This window comes from Cloeon dipterum, chromosome 1, assembly GCF_949628265.1.
Source record: "Cloeon dipterum chromosome 1, ieCloDipt1.1, whole genome shotgun sequence".
NCBI lineage: Eukaryota > Metazoa > Arthropoda > Insecta > Ephemeroptera > Baetidae > Cloeon > Cloeon dipterum.
This window is the reverse complement of record NC_088786.1, coordinates 41,278,674-41,298,176: the sequence shown is the minus strand read 5'-3', so window position 1 is coordinate 41,298,176 and position 19,503 is coordinate 41,278,674. Positions and strand designations below refer to the sequence as shown.

The 19,503-nt window shown below is 39.7% G+C and overlaps 5 protein-coding genes and 1 long non-coding RNA gene across 10 annotated transcripts; 5 read left to right on the top strand and 1 right to left on the bottom strand.

The window, feature by feature from the left end:
* The first annotated feature begins 575 nt into the window (after positions 1-575).
* Positions 576-2,207, top strand: LOC135946859 (ankyrin repeat and LEM domain-containing protein 1-like). 4 transcript variants are annotated; one of them, XM_065495311.1, is made up of 4 exons: positions 576-822; positions 895-946; positions 1,098-1,669; positions 1,865-2,207. In XM_065495311.1, the coding sequence occupies exons 2-4, from the start codon at positions 912-914 to the stop codon at positions 2,035-2,037; spliced, it is 780 nt and encodes a 259-aa protein (XP_065351383.1). In that variant the 5' UTR covers positions 576-822; positions 895-911; the 3' UTR covers positions 2,038-2,207. The 4 variants fall into 4 exon arrangements, with proteins under 4 accessions (XP_065351383.1, XP_065351393.1, XP_065351375.1 ...); XM_065495321.1 differs by having other exon boundaries at positions 887-946; XM_065495303.1 differs by having other exon boundaries at positions 577-822; positions 884-946.
* Positions 2,208-2,481: 274 nt separating this feature from the next.
* LOC135934507 (uncharacterized) lies at positions 2,482-3,937 on the top strand. Its single transcript, XR_010574123.1, has 3 exons — positions 2,482-2,618; positions 3,307-3,448; positions 3,631-3,937. It is a non-coding gene; the product is annotated as an uncharacterized LOC135934507 (long non-coding RNA).
* A 182-nt stretch (positions 3,938-4,119) lies between these two features.
* Positions 4,120-9,518, top strand: LOC135945483 (uncharacterized). 2 transcript variants are annotated; one of them, XM_065493222.1, is made up of 12 exons: positions 4,120-4,284; positions 4,775-4,831; positions 5,257-5,687; positions 6,333-6,483; positions 6,670-6,743; positions 6,887-6,918; positions 6,979-7,145; positions 7,507-7,553; positions 7,788-8,019; positions 8,154-8,326; positions 8,417-8,764; positions 9,125-9,518. In XM_065493222.1, the coding sequence occupies exons 2-12, from the start codon at positions 4,815-4,817 to the stop codon at positions 9,289-9,291; spliced, it is 1,839 nt and encodes a 612-aa protein (XP_065349294.1). In that variant the 5' UTR covers positions 4,120-4,284; positions 4,775-4,814; the 3' UTR covers positions 9,292-9,518. The 2 variants fall into 2 exon arrangements, with proteins under 2 accessions (XP_065349294.1, XP_065349285.1); XM_065493213.1 differs by having other exon boundaries at positions 4,121-4,284; positions 8,154-8,764.
* Positions 9,519-9,831: 313 nt separating this feature from the next.
* On the top strand, positions 9,832-15,739 carry ACOX1 (acyl-CoA oxidase 1). Its single transcript, XM_065493200.1, has 11 exons — positions 9,832-10,243; positions 10,857-11,013; positions 11,754-11,922; positions 11,979-12,102; positions 12,315-12,559; positions 13,654-13,814; positions 13,873-14,035; positions 14,094-14,321; positions 14,370-14,480; positions 14,952-15,206; positions 15,265-15,739. The coding sequence occupies exons 1-11, from the start codon at positions 10,072-10,074 to the stop codon at positions 15,523-15,525; spliced, it is 2,046 nt and encodes a 681-aa protein (XP_065349272.1). The 5' UTR covers positions 9,832-10,071; the 3' UTR covers positions 15,526-15,739.
* Positions 15,740-16,621: 882 nt separating this feature from the next.
* LOC135948518 (uncharacterized) lies at positions 16,622-17,756 on the top strand. Its single transcript, XM_065497830.1, has 5 exons — positions 16,622-16,765; positions 16,876-17,028; positions 17,096-17,223; positions 17,277-17,523; positions 17,575-17,756. Exons 1-5 carry the CDS (start codon positions 16,724-16,726, stop codon positions 17,737-17,739), a joined length of 735 nt encoding a protein of 244 aa, XP_065353902.1. The 5' UTR covers positions 16,622-16,723; the 3' UTR covers positions 17,740-17,756.
* LOC135948517 (melanoma-associated antigen B18-like) lies at positions 17,741-19,401 on the bottom strand. Its single transcript, XM_065497829.1, has 5 exons — positions 19,205-19,401; positions 18,657-19,149; positions 18,111-18,196; positions 17,924-18,055; positions 17,741-17,872 (listed from the first exon to the last, which is right to left on the bottom strand). The coding sequence occupies exons 1-5, from the start codon at positions 19,325-19,327 to the stop codon at positions 17,786-17,788; spliced, it is 921 nt and encodes a 306-aa protein (XP_065353901.1). The 5' UTR covers positions 19,328-19,401; the 3' UTR covers positions 17,741-17,785.
* Positions 19,402-19,503: the final 102 nt, after the last annotated feature.

The window sequence follows — 19,503 nt, the reverse complement described above, 5'->3', positions numbered from 1 at the left end:
ATTTATTTTATTGTTTTTTCGAATTTTTAATGAGAAAAATGGAACATTGAACACGAGTTTGTAATTATTTCTATTTACTACGCTTGAGAGTATTTATTGAAACGATCTAATTTATTATTAGAAGTCTCAGCCACCAAATTTTTGGCCTGGCGGCTGGCGCTGCCGACAATATTTTAAAAGTGCTCAATTTTTTATCCTTTTTTGCGGGCGGATGCCCACGTGACCCAAAATTACAGGCTGACGGCTGGCTGAGACATTTTTTTACTATGTAAATTTAAATAAAAATTAATCATATCCTGCGATTTTCACATAAAAAATATTTTTTATACGCTAATTGACTCAATCTTTCCAATTTATTATTAATATAAACCTGATAATTTCCATAATTTCTGAAGAAATTTCGATCAAGGAAGAAGAACAGAATAAATCCAAATAATTCTGATAAACTTGAAGCTATAAAAGGCAACCCCGCGATCCTTAAACTCCCCAATTTGCAATTTCGTCTAAAACAGATATCAATTTATATTTATTAATTTATTTCAAACACAAATTAATTTTTCCCGAAACACGAGAATGGCGCGCTTTTCGTCGGTGCTTCGAGCGGGTTATTTTTCGGTCCGTGAGAGGCCGCGCACGCTTTGTCTCTCGGAACAAGCCTATTTGCGAATATTTGGCAATGGCCCCGCCCCCCAACAATTTTTAGTTGTAATTACTTTGTAAGTGAGAGTTGTGGCATTCTTTGGCGTGTTAATGACCTGAAGAGACGCCCGTATCGACAAGTCAAGCGAACCCCGTTTAATTGGCCAGCCAGAGTTTCCAACAGTGAGAAAAGATTAATTTGAAACAGTCGTCGACGACTGCTGTTTATTTGGTTTATTCGCAGAAGTTTTGCAGATAGAGCTGCGGGGACGATGCTTGAGCAATCCAATAATTCTTCTCACAGCAGGTAATCGTCATGAATTTTAATTGACAAAGAGAGTAGAGAGAGTAGAGCATTTTATGTTCACGCCGTTAGATAAAGTTTAAAAATAAAATCAGATTTTCGCGGCAAAAATATCAAAACGAGACTAAATAAATTATTGACTCCAATTTTACAGTTCGGAAGAGGAGTTTGTGCCGAGGAAACCAAGAAATTTTATCCAAGAGCGAATTGGAAAGATAAAAGAAGCTGTGAAAACCCTTGCTGACGAGAATGCCCTCTCGAGCCCCGAGCCTTTAAAGGAAGAATTTCTGCACTACCCAGCAAGCGACGTGGAAAACCCACAAAACGAAGAGCTGGAAAACAGAATGGTTAACGAGTTCAACGCACAGCCACCTGAAGGGGACAACAGCGAGGAATGCTACACCTACTTGTTGCTCGATCCAAGGGTGACCGGTGAAATTCAGCGGGAGGACGCGAACCCCGAGGAAAAGTGGAGGACTTTCGTTAGAAGCATCTTTTACGTGGAAAAAGGCCAGAGTTTGCTGCCCAACGACCACCTCAGAGATGCCTACAATTTTTTGAGGTCTGCCAAAAACGTGAAAAGTGACGTCAGGAATGCGGGCAAAAGGATGCAACGCATTATGCAAATCTGGTCCGAAGACGAGGGTGTCATTGTCCTCGAGGCCTTCCAATTCATCAATTCTGCAGAGGCACACACCAGGGAGGCCGTCATTATCGATGCCCTAGGTTCGCACGCCGTCAGATGAGACAACCTTTAAATTTGCAAATAAACCAAAAGATAGGAATTAAGCAATTTATCTTTATAAAATATGCTTCATTTAGTTCTTGTTTCCTTCACTTTATTTAAGCAGAAATTATTTATCTGATTTAAAACTAAATTTTTTTAGGTAAAATATATTAATTTTCCCTTTGGTTTTGCAGGGTTGCCGAGCTTGTGCAACGAAATTCCTGGCACGTATCACGATGGAGGAGTGGTGAAAAATTTGGATCCGGATCAGAAATTAAGCTTTGGAAAATATCTGCTGTTAAAAGCAATGAGGGAATACATTAACTCAGAAGAGATTAAGATCTTCCCAAGTATTATTTTGCATTAATTGATCAAGTCTGTCGATAATTTTAAATGGAGCATTTATTAATGAGTAAAATATTTATACAAAATCGTTAGATTTTACTGATTGTAACGATTTATTTTATATACTAATGGAAAAATTATAATTATATCACAAAAGGGTGTGGTTTTATGCAATAAAAATAATTCGCTAAAGACATCTCTTTAATTTAGTTTTATAAACCTGATAATTCGTGACGTCCACACAAAACGCTTTAAAAGCTAAGGAAGCCCCATATAAGCAGTTTCAATTCTAAAAGGTATCAATTAAATTTTCCCGAATTCACGAGCAATTAAGGCGCGCTTTGGTGCCTGGAGTGGGTTATTTTTCGGTCCGTGAGAGGCCGCGCGCCTTGCCTCTCGGAACAAGCCTTTCTCCGATTATTCAAACACATGATCGCGGCCGCGAGACCGACGAGAGAGACAGAGAGAGAAAGTGGAGAGCTGGAGTGTGTTTTAAAAGTCACAATATTATTTGTGTTGTGTGCGATGCGGGGGGCGCGCTCCAAGGCGATCCAAATTGAGCCTGTAATTTGATTGAAAAAAATTTGGACAGGAAGAGGACAGGTTTGGCCTTCATCCCAGAATATTTATTCAAATTAAAGTTGTAAAAATTATTTATTTTTAATTAGTAAACTCTTCAAACGATAATCATTTATAGAATTTTATTATTCAACATATTAGAGAAATTAATTGAATAACAAAGTAATTCTAGTTGCAAATTACAAATTGAGTGTTTAACGTCCATATCGTCGTTGGTTTTATTTGAAAAATTTGGTTATGAAATTGAATTCAGAGATTCAAGACAGGAAAATTTCAAACTGAGTTCAAATCACCAATTAACGTAATTTAAATCAAAGTCCAATTTTTGCAATTTATTTCCGAAAAGTAGTAAATTGTATTTTCGGCGATTTTGAATTAAATTTTTGTCTTTTAAGAGCATATTTATTAATTTTAGGTTATTTAAAAATCGATAACTTTTTTGTGCGCTGTTTTCATTGAGGAGTAGATTTAAATCTTGACGTTAATTGACCACAAGTGGCTTACAATTAGTTAAATAAAAAATGCCTAAAAACTTTTATTGAATTAGAAAAAAAATAAAATTTATTGAAAACCGAAAAATTCAAATTTTTAACCATATAATAATCAAAATTTCTTCTTTCCGTCAGAAATAAATACTTTTGATCTTCGTGAATTTTATTTTTCATCATTTTTCAAGAATAAATAAGGATTTATTTACTTTTTGTAAAAATAGAAAATTTCTTCCTGAGCTACCCTGAGCTGCTGCGGATGACGTGCCGCCGAACTGATGAGCCACGAGGACCAGTACCGAAACAGGGTGAAAAAAGGTGCTACCTGTTCAAGAAGCTGAAGGAGCTGCGCAAAAAAGGCGCAATGTGAGCCAAGAATAAATTTTTAAAATATAATTTAGTGTCGAGAGCTCGTTATTTGTTTGAGTTTTATTAATTTCCATATTTTCTATATTGAGTTTCATACTCTCCTTTATGAATTAATTTAATTTCGCCTGATATAACTACGGAAGAACAGTAATCGTTATTTTTTCCTGTCTTTCCGTCAGGGTTGTCCAACCTGTGCAACGTGAAGCAAGTCGGCGAAGGAGCAGCGCCACTTTGCATGGAGTTCCCATCCTGCGCAACGAAATCAACATTTTCCTGCTCGAGGGCGGAAGGCAGTAGTTAGTTGTTTCCCTCCGACATCAGCTGATTCTCTTTTTTCTACGCGTTCTCACACTGATTTTTCTCTTTAGAAATGAACAGTTTGCAATTTATCAGTTTTGTTGCGAGACTCTAATTTGTGATCTTGGTTCAAAACTTAAAACGTTTCAGCCAATAAAACGATGGATATAATCTATTTTTTAATAGAAACCAATTTTCAATTCGCTTTACCAAAACCTGTTAAATTCTGTGCTCAATTTTGAATCGTTTAAAAAGTTACGTTGCAAATTTTAAAGCCCTTTAAATATTATTGCGTGAAAAGGAGTGGCTGGAGGGGAAGCGGTTTTTTATTTTTTAAAGCGTCTCCGGCCGCTCAGGCGCCGCGCTGCTGTGGCTTGTCTGAGTTGTGTTTTGAGGTCGCTGTTCTCCGGATCGCAACACGAAAAGCACTGAAGGTCACGCCAAGCCGAAGATAACTACTTTAAAACTTCAGTTATTTCTAATTGAAACTCGAGGACAAAAGGACTTGACGAGCAACGTTCGTTTTGTACGGCAAGGTATAATTTCAATTATTTTAAAAATCCCTAAACAATCGTACTATTAATTGTTAAATTTTAATTGGTAATATTTATGCATAATTTTTGAATACATATAAAAGTATTATCAATTAGATATGCGATTCAAATATTTATAGGCAGAAATTAATTAAAGAAAATGAGAAAATACTTCATTGTATGTATATACTCGTCTCATTGCGCTCGCCGCCAGAAATGTGTGTGCGTGTAGTAACCGTTTTAATTGTGCGTCACTGTACCGACGAAAGTCGTGTACTTGCTGCAATCACCACATGTGCGCGCGTTTACACTTCCTTTAAAGAGACTTGGCACAACGTTTCGCGATATCAAGCGCGTGCATATTTAATAAGCCATCACGTCACGTCACTCAGCAATTTTTTTTAGTTAGCCGCTTCAAGAGAGAAAAGATTAATTTGAAATAGTCTCTAGTTGTTTTGATTCCTTTGCAAAATTTAACAAATTGCCGTTTCAGAGGTTTGACAGCGAAAGTTTTGCAGAGCAGCGGGTACGACATGTCTTCCGACAGCAGGTAAATCGACATGAATTTTGACAAGGAAAGGGTTAATGATAAATGATGACGCCTTTATAAAGTTAATATATAAAGTTAAAGAAATCAAATTTGAATTATTGCTGCTGCATGACCACGGAAAAAATATTTTAGCGAGATATCTGAATGCTTTTTGCCACAAATATTTTTTATTCTAAATTGATTCGTATTAATAGTTTAGAAGGGTCTCTTGCCGATCACGAAGAAGAACTTGCGATGCAAGATAACAAAGATTTTCTGAAAACCCTTGATGCCAACAAAAGCCTTGTAACAAAAGTTATAGTTAATTTGATCGCAGCAAAAATTCACAACGGAATCATAAAAAAAATGAAAAAATTCATATTATTTTCTGATTTTACGTGTGCGCTAATATCTATTACTCAAATTAACTATATAACTTGTTACAGCCTCATCGACAGTAAAATTCTGGGCTACCCAAGCACGGAGGAAATAAACGAGTTCAACAAAGAAGGGTTGACAAAGTGGAGAGATAGCAGCAAGTGCTCTACCTACTTGTTGCTCGACTCGGGGGTGATCAATAAAATTCAGTGGGACAAAGCGACCCCCGATGAAAAGTTGAAACTGTGGAAAAATTTTGTTCGAAGCATTTTTTTTGTGGGAAAAGGCCAGGATTCAAATTCTCACGTCGATAAAGCCAAAAAAGCTTTTGGAAAAGGGGGAAAGGTTGGCAAAGGGGAAGACACAGCCGGAAACCAAATTTTGCAAATCTGGTCGAAAGGCAATGGTGTCATAGTCCTTGAGGCCTCCGAATCGATCACATCTGAAGAAGCAGGCCGCAGGAAGACCGTCATTGGGGAGACCCTAAAAACCCTAAAAGGTAGTTCGTATATATATATATATATATATATATATATATATATATATATATATATATATATATATATATATATATATATATATATATATATATATATATATATATACAACGAGCTAACGGCCGGATGCCGGAGGTTGGTGACCATTGCCCGGGCCTGAAGCCAGGACGGAATATTCCGTGAATCGGACCTCCACATAGGGCACGAGGTCGTCGACGTGTTTGGGGGCACTTTTTCTAGGCTGACACATAGGCCGTGAGCTCGTTGTATATAAATAAATATATATAATTCATATAAAATGTAATAGCCATTAAATTGAAATGTCCCTAAACGCAAAAGTATATTTATATGACACTTTACCAAAATTTTATTTTAAATAAACTAGGAATATATATGATCACGTACTATATATTGTGAGCAATACGTGGAAGTGCATGCACCGTTCAATTTTGAAAAGGATTCAAGGAGAACTGTATTTTGCACGGATGCATAACATCTTGAAAGAAAAATATTTACTCTTAATTCTTATTTCCTTCAGTTGGATGATGCAAAAATAAATCAACATTTTAGCTTCACTTTTTATTATCTGCGCTTACAAAAGAAAATAATTTTTTAATTTCAAATAATGATTTTTATTGCTTTTGCAGGGTTGTTGAGTTCTAGCAACAAGAACGATGGAGGAGCGGTGGAAGAAGTGGTACTAGATGAAAATTTAAGATTTGTGAGATGTCTGCTGTTCCAAGCAATGAAAAAATTCCTTGACCCCACTTCCACTAACAATCCGATCTTCGCACCTAAGTAATAAATTAGTCTCATTTGAGTTTAAAGTTTTACATTGAGCAGGGGCAATTATCATATTGTACTAATTTATTCTGACGTAAAAAAATATGTAGAGACAATTTATTTCATCTTATATGTAAACAAAAAGCTTATAGGTTAAGACCTTTGATTAGTTTATCTCTTAATTATAATAATTTTTTGCAGGCCAGCAGACGGCCACCCGCCTTCACCCACAGCGGCTGGCAGTTCCAAGGAAATAAAGCAGACCCCGCCTAAAGGTTTGATTAGTTTATATTAATTTCCTTTCTCTAATCGAGTTTCAAACTCTACTTGAAAAACTATCGTTTTTATATAGCTTTTGAATTGACTTGATTCCTCTCCTTGGTCAATTATTATTGTTAAATTTCCATATATTTTTCAGAAAAAGACGATTCAACCGAAGATCTGGCTTTAGTAAGGACGAAATTCAATTTAATAAACCCTCTCTGCATATATATTATTGAATTTTTCTAGTCTATCAAGAATATGAACGTGAATGAAGAGTCCAAAAGGTCTGACGTTGAATCGAAGAGCGATGAAAAGTCAGACGTTTGCATCTCCCAATCAGATGACGAGTTTAAAAGCTCTTTGTCCCAGGATGATGGATATGCAAGCTGCGCCACTAGCGTTTCACCTAACAGGTATACAAGATTTTTGTTTAATTCCTTTCGCAGTACAAGGTGAAATCAAAAAGCTAGATCGAATATTTTTCCTGAACATATATACATTGTGCAATTTTAACCATCTAATACTTAATTCATTTTTGATATCCGTTTTGCTTCCTAGGTTTTTAATTTGGAATTTAAAAAATATTTCATACTTTTAAAAAATGTTTTACAAGAAAATTAATCTCCTAGGTACATACAACCTTATTTTTCTCTTAAATTACCTTCATGTCTCAAGTTCCCTCAATAAGATGATAATTACTGTCATTATAATTATCAAAAGTAAGGATTTTCCCGAGAGTATATTTGAGGTATTTATTGTCATCAAAAATTTCAGTGCGGTGGAAGTGATTTCCGGACAAGGACGGAGCGAGGCCTCTGAAGGTACGAATTTGACTAAAAAAATGTATCCAGAGTGAGATATCCAGAATGCAATAGTGAAAGCCGGACTTTAGTGGTCTGAGCGTCCCAATTTTGTTGGTTGCTGGCTAAACCGGCTCGTAGCCAGCAGTTTACAAAAATTGGGACGCTCAGACCTCTACTCATGAACGGACTGCAAAAACTCCATTGAGATTCCGAGAAATCATCTCAATATGCTCAACAATAAATTTTTTGCAGCAAATTGTAGAGATGTGGAGGAGACACGCCAGAGCGACACCCACGGTGATAACAAAACACCCAAAAGAAATGGTCCAAAAAAGCAGGAAAACGAATCTGAGCAGAATAATTGTTTGAGTCCCGCGCCCGCTGTCGGTAATATTAGCGCCAGAATTGAGGAGACAACCCCTGGAAAATCAGATGGAGATCAAAGTATTGCAGGGGACGAGAATGATGATGATGACACCAACAGGTGAAGTTTTTAAAAAATTGAAATAAGGCTGCATTACGCGCAAGGGAAAAAATTATAACGAGACATCTCATTTTTTGATTTAATTTTTTTTCTATCTTTGAATACGTTGAATACAATATAATTTAATTTTATAGTCCAGAAGAGCCATCTGCAGACCATACTAGTACTAGACCGAGAACTAGGAAAGCTAGAAATGATTTTATTGAGGAGCGGATTAAAGATATCAAAGGTGCTATGGAGAATCTTGCTGACGAGAACGCCATCTTAAGCTCCGAGCCTTTAACGAAAGAATTTCTGAACTACCCAGGTGACGTGGAAAACCCACAAAATGAAAAGCTGGAAAACAGCATGAATATCGAGTTCGATAAAAAGCCAACTTTTGGTATGCAATGGATAGGAGGCAATAGCAAGGACTGCTACACCTATTTGTTGCTCGACCCAAGGGTGATCAATGAAATTAAGTGGGAAGACGCGACCCCAGGGAAAAAGTGGAGTACATTTATTAGAAGCATCTTTTATGTGGGAAAAGGCCAGAATTTGAGGCCTTACGATCACCTCCAAGATGCCTACAAACTTCTGACGACTGCTAAATATGTGGAAAGTCGGATCAAGAACGCCGGGAAAAAGATCCAACGCATTTTGCAAATCTGGTCGGAAGGCGAAGGCGTCATAATCTTCAAGGCCTTCCAATTGATGATATCTGCAGAGGCACACACGAGGGAGGCCGTTATTATCAATACCCTAGGTAAATGACAGAATTATTTTGTCCCTAAAATTCGTCAGACGACACTTTTTTACAGTTATTTCAAAATATCTTAAGATCACTATAAAACTGTGGTTATATGTTTGGCAAGACGTTAAGAAAATAATAAAATTATGGACCAATTTAGTAAAGTTTATGTTACTCAGACTTACCGACAGATGGCCCCACTGTTCAATTTAAAAAATATCGCCATTTGGCAAACCTTATAGATAAAATACGCTCTCTCTAATTATTCTTATTTCCTTCAGTTAATATGCAGATCTGAGTCACTTTTTTAGTGTCTGCTTACAAAAAGGACATACTTTCAGCCAAAATACAATAATTTTCATTTTGGTTTTGCAGGGTTGCCGAGTTTGTGCAACAAAAATCACGGCACGTATTACAATGAAAAGGTGAGAGATTTGGATCGAGATCGGAAATCAAGCTTTGGGAAATATCTGCTGTTACAAGCAATGAAAGAATACAATCACTCAGACAAGATTAAGATCTTCCCGGTTAACATGGGTTAAGTGTATTTTATTGTATATGTCTACAACTTCAAATTTATTATTTTTGATGAGGGAAATGGCTAGACAAAAAACATCAGGTTATAATTAATTTTAGACTGCGCATGAAAGTAATTATTAAACGAATTTATTTTTAATGTAGGTTGAAAATTATAATTATATCATATAATATCGCATGGGTGCAGTGGTGTATGCAATAAAAATAATTTGTTATTTTATGCAAAAATAAATTAACTCTTTCATTCAGTTTTATAAACCTGACGATTCGAACCAAAATTAAAACTTTAAAGCTCTAATATAAATTTCTACGCATCTGAAAACTATTACTAACCGTTAAATTCTAGAACTGAAGATAACAAATAGTCAGCATGTTAATATATCATACACAAAATTTTCCCGAAAAACGGGATTGGCGCGCTTTTCGGTGCCAGGAGTGGGTTATTTTTCCGTCCGCGAGAGGCCTCTGGGAACAATCCTTTTTCCGATTATTCACACACATGATCGCGGCCGCGAGACCGACGAGAGAGAGAGAGAGAAAGTGGGAAGAGCTGGCTGGAGTGTGGTTGTGCGCAAAAAATGCTGCATCACATTCACATGGCGGTGCGAGCGTTGCGAAAGTGCGGCGGTTAATTCATTGTGTGTCCGAGTCATGTCGTGCGTCTTATCAGCCGTCGCTTATCTCTGATCTCCGCGAACCGACTGCCCGCGATCTGAATCTGGATCAAAAGCAGTGTGCATTGTCATTCGTGGCGGATTGGAGCTGTGTGATTCGAGGCAGCAATCATGTTCGGCCGACTTGCGGGAAAGCAGGTGCCAAATAAGGAGTACGCCGTCGTCCCGGGAAAGGTCAACCCGGACCTGCAGAACGAGAGGAAAAAATGCACCTTCGACACCCTCGAACTGACCCACTTCCTCGACGGTGGCGTCGAAAAGTACAAGGACAGGAAGGAGAGAGGTTTGTCTTTGTCCTTCCTCCCACAAAATTTATCAAAACCATGATGATTTGAATTTAATTTTCTAAAGTTAAAAATCTGTTTCAAAGAAATCAATTTTACAGAGAAATTTCCTGGAGAAAATAATCAGGAAATAGATTTATTTTCATTTATTGCTTAGAAAATAATGGAACATTATAATAAATTTAAATTTAATTATTTTTAAATGTCCTAAAACCCTCAATTCAGCTGGAAGTTGTTAATTTTTGAAGGAAAAATTGAGCTACTGAATTTAATTTAAGTGATTCTGGACAGAAAAATTTCAAAATCAGGTAAAATTGCCAATAATTAATTTTTAATATTTTCCAGTTTTTTCCGAAAAATTTTTTTAATTGAATTTTTGACGATTTTAAATTAGAAAAAAACGCCTGTTTTTCAGATACCAATTTAAAAATCAATTAACAAAGTGTAGAGCGATTTTTAAATAGGAGAAATTTGACCCGAGAAATTTTAATCGAGAGGCAGATGGTTTCAGGTTTCAGGACAGAAATTGAAAAAGAAAATAAACAGCAATAATTTAATTAAATAAAAATTAAATTTCCAATAAATTGTCTTTTTTATTTTCCACAAAAATAGAAAATTTCTTCCTGAGCGACCCTGAGCTGATGGACGACGTGCCGCCGGAACTGATGAGCCACGAGGACCAGTACCGCAACGGCCTGAAGAAGGCGTGCTACCTGTTCAAGAAGCTCAAGGAGCTGCGCGAGAACGGCGGCACCATCGACAACTACAGGTAAGCGAAAAGAAAATAAAATATGCCCTGAACCAAGAGTCAGGTCGCTGCATGCATGCCAACGCTTCAAATCCTTCGCAGGAACTGGCTCGGGTATTCAATTTTGCGTCAGCCACCACAGATTTTTCTTTTTAACTCGCGAAAAAATTCTTTTGACTCCCTGAATTGATTGATTTTTACACCACAGGGCTACCCTGATGCCAGGGTTTAGTTTTATACCTGTTTTAAAGGTATTTTCATTTTTCTAGGGTAAAAATCAATCGATCTTCGAGCTAAAAAATACCATTTTTTAACCTTTGACCCTTCGTATCTTGAAGACTAGGAGTGTCACCATCCTGAAATTTTCTGGGCATGTTACCCACACTCAGGGCAACATTTCATGCCATACTTGGAAAAAAATTCACTTGGTTAATTTTTAAGATAATCAAAATTTAGTATTAAATTCAAAAATTACTCAAATTTTGGATGTTCCAAATTTATTTCTGCAAATATAAAAATTGTTGGCCGTCTAAAGAGGCATCTTTTGGCACAAATTTTGGTGTTCTAGCTTTATTAGAACTCGAGATATTCTCAAATTTGTAAGCTCCCAAATTTTACCCTGATTTTCCGGGAATTTTTCTTTCAACCTTCAACGCCTGAAAACGTACTAAAAAATCTCATGTGGAATTAACACATTTAATTTAATTTTTAATTAAAAAAAAGTCGCTCGGCTGACGCAAAATTGGATACTTGTCCCGCAGGCAGCTGTTGGGCGGTTCGCTCGGCTCGGCCATCTTGAAGGACGGAAACCCGCTGGCCCTGCACTACGTCATGTTCATCCCGACCCTGATGGGCCAGGGCACCCCTGACCAGTGCGCCTACTGGATCGAAAAGGCCTGGGACTGCCGGGTAATCGGCACCTACGCACAGGTTCGCTCCAATTTTATTCAAAAAAATAATAAAAATTAATTTATTTGTTTTTCCAGACTGAATTGGGTCACGGGACCTTCATCAGGGGTCTGGAGACGACGGCGACGTACAACCCGAAGACGCAGCAGTTTTTCTTGAACAGTCCGACGCTGACCTCGTACAAATGGTGGCCCGGAGGCTGTGAGTTATTTTTTATGAAAAAATGAACCTTTGAAACTCGGTGCAAATCTAATCTCGGCTTATCAGTCCAAAATATTCGTCTCCGACAAGGTTGTTTACGAACTAAATAATGTTCCCACTGCACTAAAAGAAATATAAACACCGTCAAAGCATGAAAAACATTTTAAAATAATCTAAATAAAAATTATTGAAATTTTTTTAATTGGTTTCAGTGGGTCAAACGGCGAACTACGCGGTGGTGGTGGCGCAGCTGTACACCAAGGGCGAGTGCCACGGCATCCACCCCTTCATCGTGCAGCTGCGCGACGAGAAGACGCACCGGCCGATGCCGGGCGTCATTGTCGGAGAAATCGGGCCGAAACTCGGAATGAACGCCACCAACAACGGCTTCCTCGCCTTCAAGCAGGTGCCCATCCCCAGGAACCAGATGCTCATGAAGAATGCCCAAGTCCTGCCGGTTCGTTCCCAAAATTATTTGATTTAAATTAATTTTGATACAGGGGGAAACATTTTGCGGCCAACTTTGAACCCTCAAGTATTTCATCTCCTGGTGATGCAATTTAAAAAATAAAGAAAGCTTTGGATTCCTCTCGCTGAGCCTCATGATGTTCTAAATATTATTATATTTTGAGAAAGTTAAATTCAGAACTAAAGAAATACGATTTTTACGACTTTGTGTTTTGCGAATTTTCGCAACTCCAAATCTCGGGTTCTAATCATCAGAATCACAAAAACTACCCACTGTTAGACTCGTCTCGACCTCCCCTGACCATCTAAAGGGTTTAAAGGGTGCCTACCCTCCAACCCCAATCGCTAAAATATTTTTAAAACTGACGAAAAATGCTTTCGAATACTTTACTACTAAAATTTCAGCAGGGGTTGAAAGGGGTGGATGGTTAGCACCCCCTAAAATCTACAGCTAGAGTGAGGGTAGGTCAAGATGTATCTAATAGTGGGTAGTTTTTGCAATTCTGATGGTTAGAACCCGAGATTTGGAATTTAAAATATTGGCAAAAAATAAAACACGAATTTTTCGATTTTTTCGTATTTTTGCAGCTTGAAATCTCGGCTTCTAACCATCAGAATTGCGAAAACTACCTTCCATTAGATACATCTTTACCTACCCTTCCTAGCTGTAGATTTTAAGGGGTGCTAACCATCCACCCCTTTCAACCCCTGCTGAAATTTGAATAGTAAAAATGAACTCGAAAGCATTTTCCTCAGTTTTAAAAATATTTTAGCGATTGGGGGTGGAGGTTAGGCATCCCTTAAACTCTACAGCTAGTCAGGGTAAGTTGAGATGTGTCTAACGGTGGGTAGTTTTGGCAATTCTGATAATTAGAACGCGAGATTTGAAGTTCCAAAAACACGAAAAACACGCCAAAATTAGAAAAATTAATTTTTAGGTTAAATTAACGGGAAGATGAGAGACCAAGGTCTTAAAGTTTTCGAAAATAATCATTATGTTGAATTTTCGCTTCGACTCAAGCCAAATTTATTGGAATTTTTATTTCGAGGAAATTTTTTCCATTTTTTAAATTATTTTTTTAGGACGGCACGTATGTGAAGTCTCCGAGCAACAAGCTGACGTACGGCACGATGATGTTCGTGCGCGTGGTGATCGTGCAGGACATGGCCTCCTACCTGGCCAAGGCGGTCACCATCGCCGTCCGCTACAGCGCCGTCCGCAGACAGTCCGAAATGGTGCCAGGGTACCGAATTTCCCTCTTTATAAATTTTATAAATTTAATCCTCGATCTGCGTTCGCAGGCAGTCCGAGCCGCAGATCATGGACTACCTGACGCAGATGTACAAGCTCTTCCCGTACATCGCCACGGTTTACGCGCTCAAATTCTCGGCGCAGTGGCTGTGGAACATGTACAACGACGTCACGGCCAAGATCGACGCCGGAGACCTCGAACTCCTTCCCGAGGTGTGCATTTCAATTACCAAATTTAGGAATGTAGATCAATTGAATTGACATTTTGCAGCTGCACTCGATCGCGTGCTGCCTGAAGGCGGTGAGCACCGCGGACACGGCGACGGCCATCGAGACGTGCAGACTGTCGTGCGGCGGACACGGCTACATGGCGTGCAGCAACCTGCCAACCACCTACGGAAACGTCACCGCGGCCAGCACCTACGAGGGCGAGAACACGGTCATGCTGCTGCAGACGGCCAGGGCGCTCATGAAGGCCTATGCCAAGGCCCAGGCAGGCGTAAGTCCAACACTTTGGATTTTTTACGTGAATTTAATCGCATTTTAGGAACAACTTTCGCCAACTGTCGAATACCTGAACCGGAATAGGAAGTTCCGGCCGTGGAGCAACACTGTCGACTCCGTCGTTGAGGGATTCAAACAAATCGCAGCCGGAAAGGTACGTCCAAAAGCCTCCAATAGATAAAAAATATAATAGCGATTCCAATACTGCGCAAATATGGCCGCCGATAGGATCTGGTTATTCAAAAAACCTCTAAATGCAAATTTTATTAGAAAGGGTTCCAAAAAAATCATTTTTAAATCAAACGATTCTAACTGGCTGACTCTAACGGCCAACATCTTGTTTCCTGCGCAGTGGATGAAGACATAAATCCGCCTTGTAACCTAATCTGAGCTCTTAGAAGCCATGAAAATGTCAGAAGCCTCATTTTCAAATCTTTTAACTGCGCAAATATGGCTGCCGTTGGTGTCCACCTTTAATTTCAGCCTTAACGTGCAGGATTTAGGAACCGAGGACAAGAACAACCTCGAAACCCCCTTTTAAAACAAATTCTGACGCTACAGTGGCCGGCTCTGTCGGTAGCCATCTTGTTTTCTGCGCAGTAATGACCAATAATTTGAATTTCAGGTTGCGGCGTGCGCCCTGAGTTTGCAGAGGGGCGTGGAGAGCGGTCTGAGCTCCGAGGAGACGTGGAACCGGGCGTCGGTGCAGCTGGTGGACGCGGCGGAGGCGCACTGCCGCGCCTTCATCACCGACCGCCACCTCGACATGGTGCGCAACGGCATGAATGAGCTCAGCCCCGCCCTCAGGGAGGTGATGGCGCAGCTGTGCGACCTCTACTGCGTCTTCTGGGCGCTCAAACGCACCGGCGACTTCCTCCAGGTCCGCATTTTTTTGTATTAAAATAAAATTAAATTTATAGAATTAATTAATTTTCCAGTTTTGCGGCATTCGGGGCGAGGACGTGCAGAAGCTGCAGGACTACCAGAACGAGCTGCTGGTGCAGATTCGTCCGAACGCCGTCGGCCTGGTGGACAGTTTCGATTTGCGCGACGAGATCATCAGCTCTGCCCTCGGCAGCTACGACGGCCAGGTGTACGAGCGGCTGCTGCAGTCCGCCATGCTGAGTCCGCTCAACGCCAAGCCGGTGCACGACTCGTACGGCGCCAGCCTCAGCGCCCTCCTCAGGGCAAAGTATTGATTGACCGGATTGATCCAAATCAAAGTGATATTGCTGCTGTTTTAACCATCACATTTATTTTTTAGTTTTTATTCATTAAATTGTTTCTATTTTCCTTTTTACACTTGTTATTTGTTATAATTATTCCGTGTCTTCCGCGTGATTGTCGGCACGATTTGTAAGTCTGGTTAATTGTTGATGGATAAATATATATTTTTACATATTGCATTGAAAATTTTGGTTTTTGAACGAGTAACACCTTTTGAACAAAAATTCTAAAATTTCCGATTATTGTTGAAAATCCTGAAAAATGTTCTACGTTTGACGCCAACCAAGTTGCATTTGGGGAATTAATTCCTCGTGGCTCAAAAAAATATTAAATAAAATTTCGTAAATCCGAAATAACAAATAAAATGTGGTCCATATACGTGATAATCTAAAATCAAAAATTTGTATCAAGGTTTTTGCCCGTGTTTGAGAAAATCCAGGTCAAAGCTGGAAAAATTAAGATATTTTCACCCTGAAAATATTTTTTTTTTTAAATTATGACAATTGTTGTGCGGATTTCAAGCTTAATTGATCCGATTTTTATTTAATATAAAAAAAAATTAATTTCGACCTGCTTTCAAAGTCATGGTCGGGGCCGAGAACCACCCCCTGCCTCTCAGGCGTGGAATTTTAGGGTTAAATTAATTCAGGGTAAACCTGAGAGCCTTACAGGTGTCGATTTCACCACGAAAAACAAAATTTTTGGCATTATTTAATCATGTCCAACTTTTGATCTTAATTTTAAAACCTCAGATTGGGCAAAAATTTAGTTAAAAGTGAAATTATTTCCAAAATTGCATGAAAAGGGGTTAACCAACGAGAACCGGTGAATTTTTAGGACACTGATTTCACCGGTTTTTAAACTTTTAAGTTATTTTATAAAAGCATTGCAGAAAATAAAATTGACTAACTTAAATTCTAATCGCGATTCTTGTTTTTTTTTTAATTTTTGCGGAAAAATTCGAATTTTAGTTAATTTTTACACTGAATTTTTATTGGAAAGAAACCGGTTTTGGTTATATTTACTGATCACGTGACCACCAAAACAAACCAGCATGTTTTAGTTATCTCTCGCCTCTCGGCAAACAGAGGAAGAATAAGAGCAAATTTTACGGCGAATTAAAAGGATTTTAGGAAGTCTACATAATTCAAGGAGAAACAAATTTAAGAAATGATTTGTCTCAACAGAGCATTTAGATTTGCGTCGAGAATGGTAAATTTTGTCCCATTTTTATTGAAATATTTAAAAGTTTAAATTAGTTTTCTTAGATTCAAGATGATTTTAAAGCCAAATTTTGAATTTTTTAAATTCGATTTGAACAGGTTTTCAGGGTGCATCAAGAGTCTACAAAATTTAAACAACCTTTAAAAGTATTTTCGACTGCTGTCCTTGCCACAATTCCACTAGCAACTCCAATTTTCTGCTCTAACCAAGAGGAAAACATGCCAAATAATTCAGGACTAGAAGAATTAAAGGTAAATAAATCATATTCTAAAATTTCCAGGTCTGAAATTAATTCTGGTCACTCTAAATTTCTCCAAGTTACCTGAAGAAAATGAATTAAGCCTGAGGAAAATGCTGAAGCACAGCTCGTACAACACGGTGGACTCGGCCCTCCAGATTTTGCTGCTCACGTCGGCTGCCATTTCAGAAGCCAGCCAGAAATACAGGTAATAAATTCCCAATAAAAACCTCCATTTAAATTAAAAAGTAAAATTTTCAGGGAGTGTGTTGGAAACGAAGTGATCGTCTTGAACCAAGAGCTGGAGGTGAGGAGTCTGGAGCTGAACGACCTGTCGATTGCGCTCAGGGTGGAGGCCAAGGAGGCCGACTCGCGGCTGCAGGACCTCGTCCTTTTGATGCAGTTCGTCGAGAAGCTGGTCGACGCCGCCGCCGAGGTTTCCTTCCTCACCGGCGCCGAGCAGCACAGCTTCGCCCTCTCCAACGCGGCCCACGAGGCCAAAAGACAGGTGGACACAAATTTCTAATAGGAATGATCCATATTAATTGTTGTTCTACAGATTGCAGAGGAATTGGAGAAGAATAAGGAAGCGGAGACGGAGCTGCGAGGGCTGCAGGCCAAAGTGATTCGCAAGACTGAAACCGAAGAGACAAAAGAGACAGAAATTACCATCCCGGATCCGATTGACAAGCAAGGACAACATATTATGCACAACAATTTCTAATAAATGAATAATGACTTTTTATTTATTCAGAAATTAACACAAAATATTATTCAAATTCTTCTTCTTCATCCTGAGAATCACAGAGGCGCCTGTCCGGCGAGTTGTCCGCCAGGAAGGCCAGATCAGGGTACAGCTGCGGATTTTAAATATAATTTTTTATCTTTAAAAAATAAAGGAATCTTACCCTTTTAGAAAAAGCCATCAACTCGGCTCGGTTAATCTCGGCGTCAGCCCTCGGGCCCAGCCCGATCAGCTTGGTAGGGGGAGTGGTCGATCTGTCAGTCTCGAATTTCAGGTAGCTTTGTGATTTGAACGACTGTAAATTAATTATTTAAATTAAAATTAAAAAATTCCTGAAAGAAAGGACTTGCATTCAGTTTGGCCTCGACGTCGCCAAAGTGCGGGTCGCTCTTTGAGTAGCTGATGCGCAGTTCTCGCAGGTAGTCGATCATCTCCTCTGAAAAGCCACATTTCGAAAGAGTTCGGACACAAAAAGGTGTTTCGACGGCTTAGAATTATTTTATTCAGACTTAAACTAATGATTTTGAGTAAGGTTTCATGATACCATCACGAATTTGTGCTCAGAACTGTGTCTCTCATCATTATTTTAGGAAATGAGTTCCATCCAACGCCTCTGGTGTCTTAAAAAATTATTATCGAGGGTTTTCGATGTTCAAAAACCACGCAAATATGGCCGCCAATAGGTACTGGATGTTTATAAAGCTGTTTGATCCTTCATAACATCTTAAAGATCAAAGAAATCTCTTTTAAGAAGCCAAACCATCTGATTGGCCGACTCTATCGGACGCCATCTTGGATTATGCGCAGTAGTTTGTCCCAATTATAATACAGTTCAAGACACCAGAATTAAAATATCCTTTGGAACTCGAAAATTAAGGGATAAAAATGAATCTCACCCTCTCGAATGGGCGCGCCAGCGACGTGGATGCAGCTGACGAGGAGGAGGAGGAGCGCCTGGCTGGCCTTGTCCTCTTCCTTGGTGGTGGCCTGCTTGTGGACGCCCTGCTTGTCGATCAGGACCATCTTGTCGAAGGTGTTCTCGCCGTCGAAGCTGACGATCTCGAGGCCGAAGACCTCGGCCAGCAGAGCGGCCGTGGCGGCCATGATGCGCAGGTAGTGGCGCGAGTGGAAGTTCTTCAGCACGTTCTTCTGCACCTCCGAGCGACTGACGCAGTTTCCCTCCTTGACGCAGCCCAGCAGGAAGAAGGCCACGTTGCGGGCCTGGTCCAGCACCTCCTCCTCCGAGATGGGAGGAATCTTGGACGCCTTCTGCTGGGACTGCGACGACGACGACTGCTCGAAGAAGTCGGACAGCTTGCTCTGCGTCTGGCCCCGCTTGCCCCTCCGCGGCTGCGGCTCCTGCGGCTGCTCCTCCTCCTCGTCCGAACTCTGCCAATTTTTTGTTTTAGACGGGAAAACATAATATTCGCCAAGAATTTGTTACCGGTGCAGCTTCTTCAGCCTGAGTGGCGGCCTTCCTGTTGCCGCGCCGACCGCTGTCCGCCGTCGGCTGGCTCGCCGAACGACCCCTGGAGGCCTTCTTTGCCGATTGGGAGCGTCGGTTCATCCTGTCGAGGGTAGAAATGCCGGAAAAAACGGAAGAATTTCGGGAAGTCGGCTGTGTTGTTATGCTATTCTTCAGTGTGCGCCCGCCATTTCTGAAAATTAACCGGTAACCGGTTATCTAGTCTTTTGTCTTTTGGTTGGGATTCACTCAGTCTTTCACCGGTATAAGTATCGGTT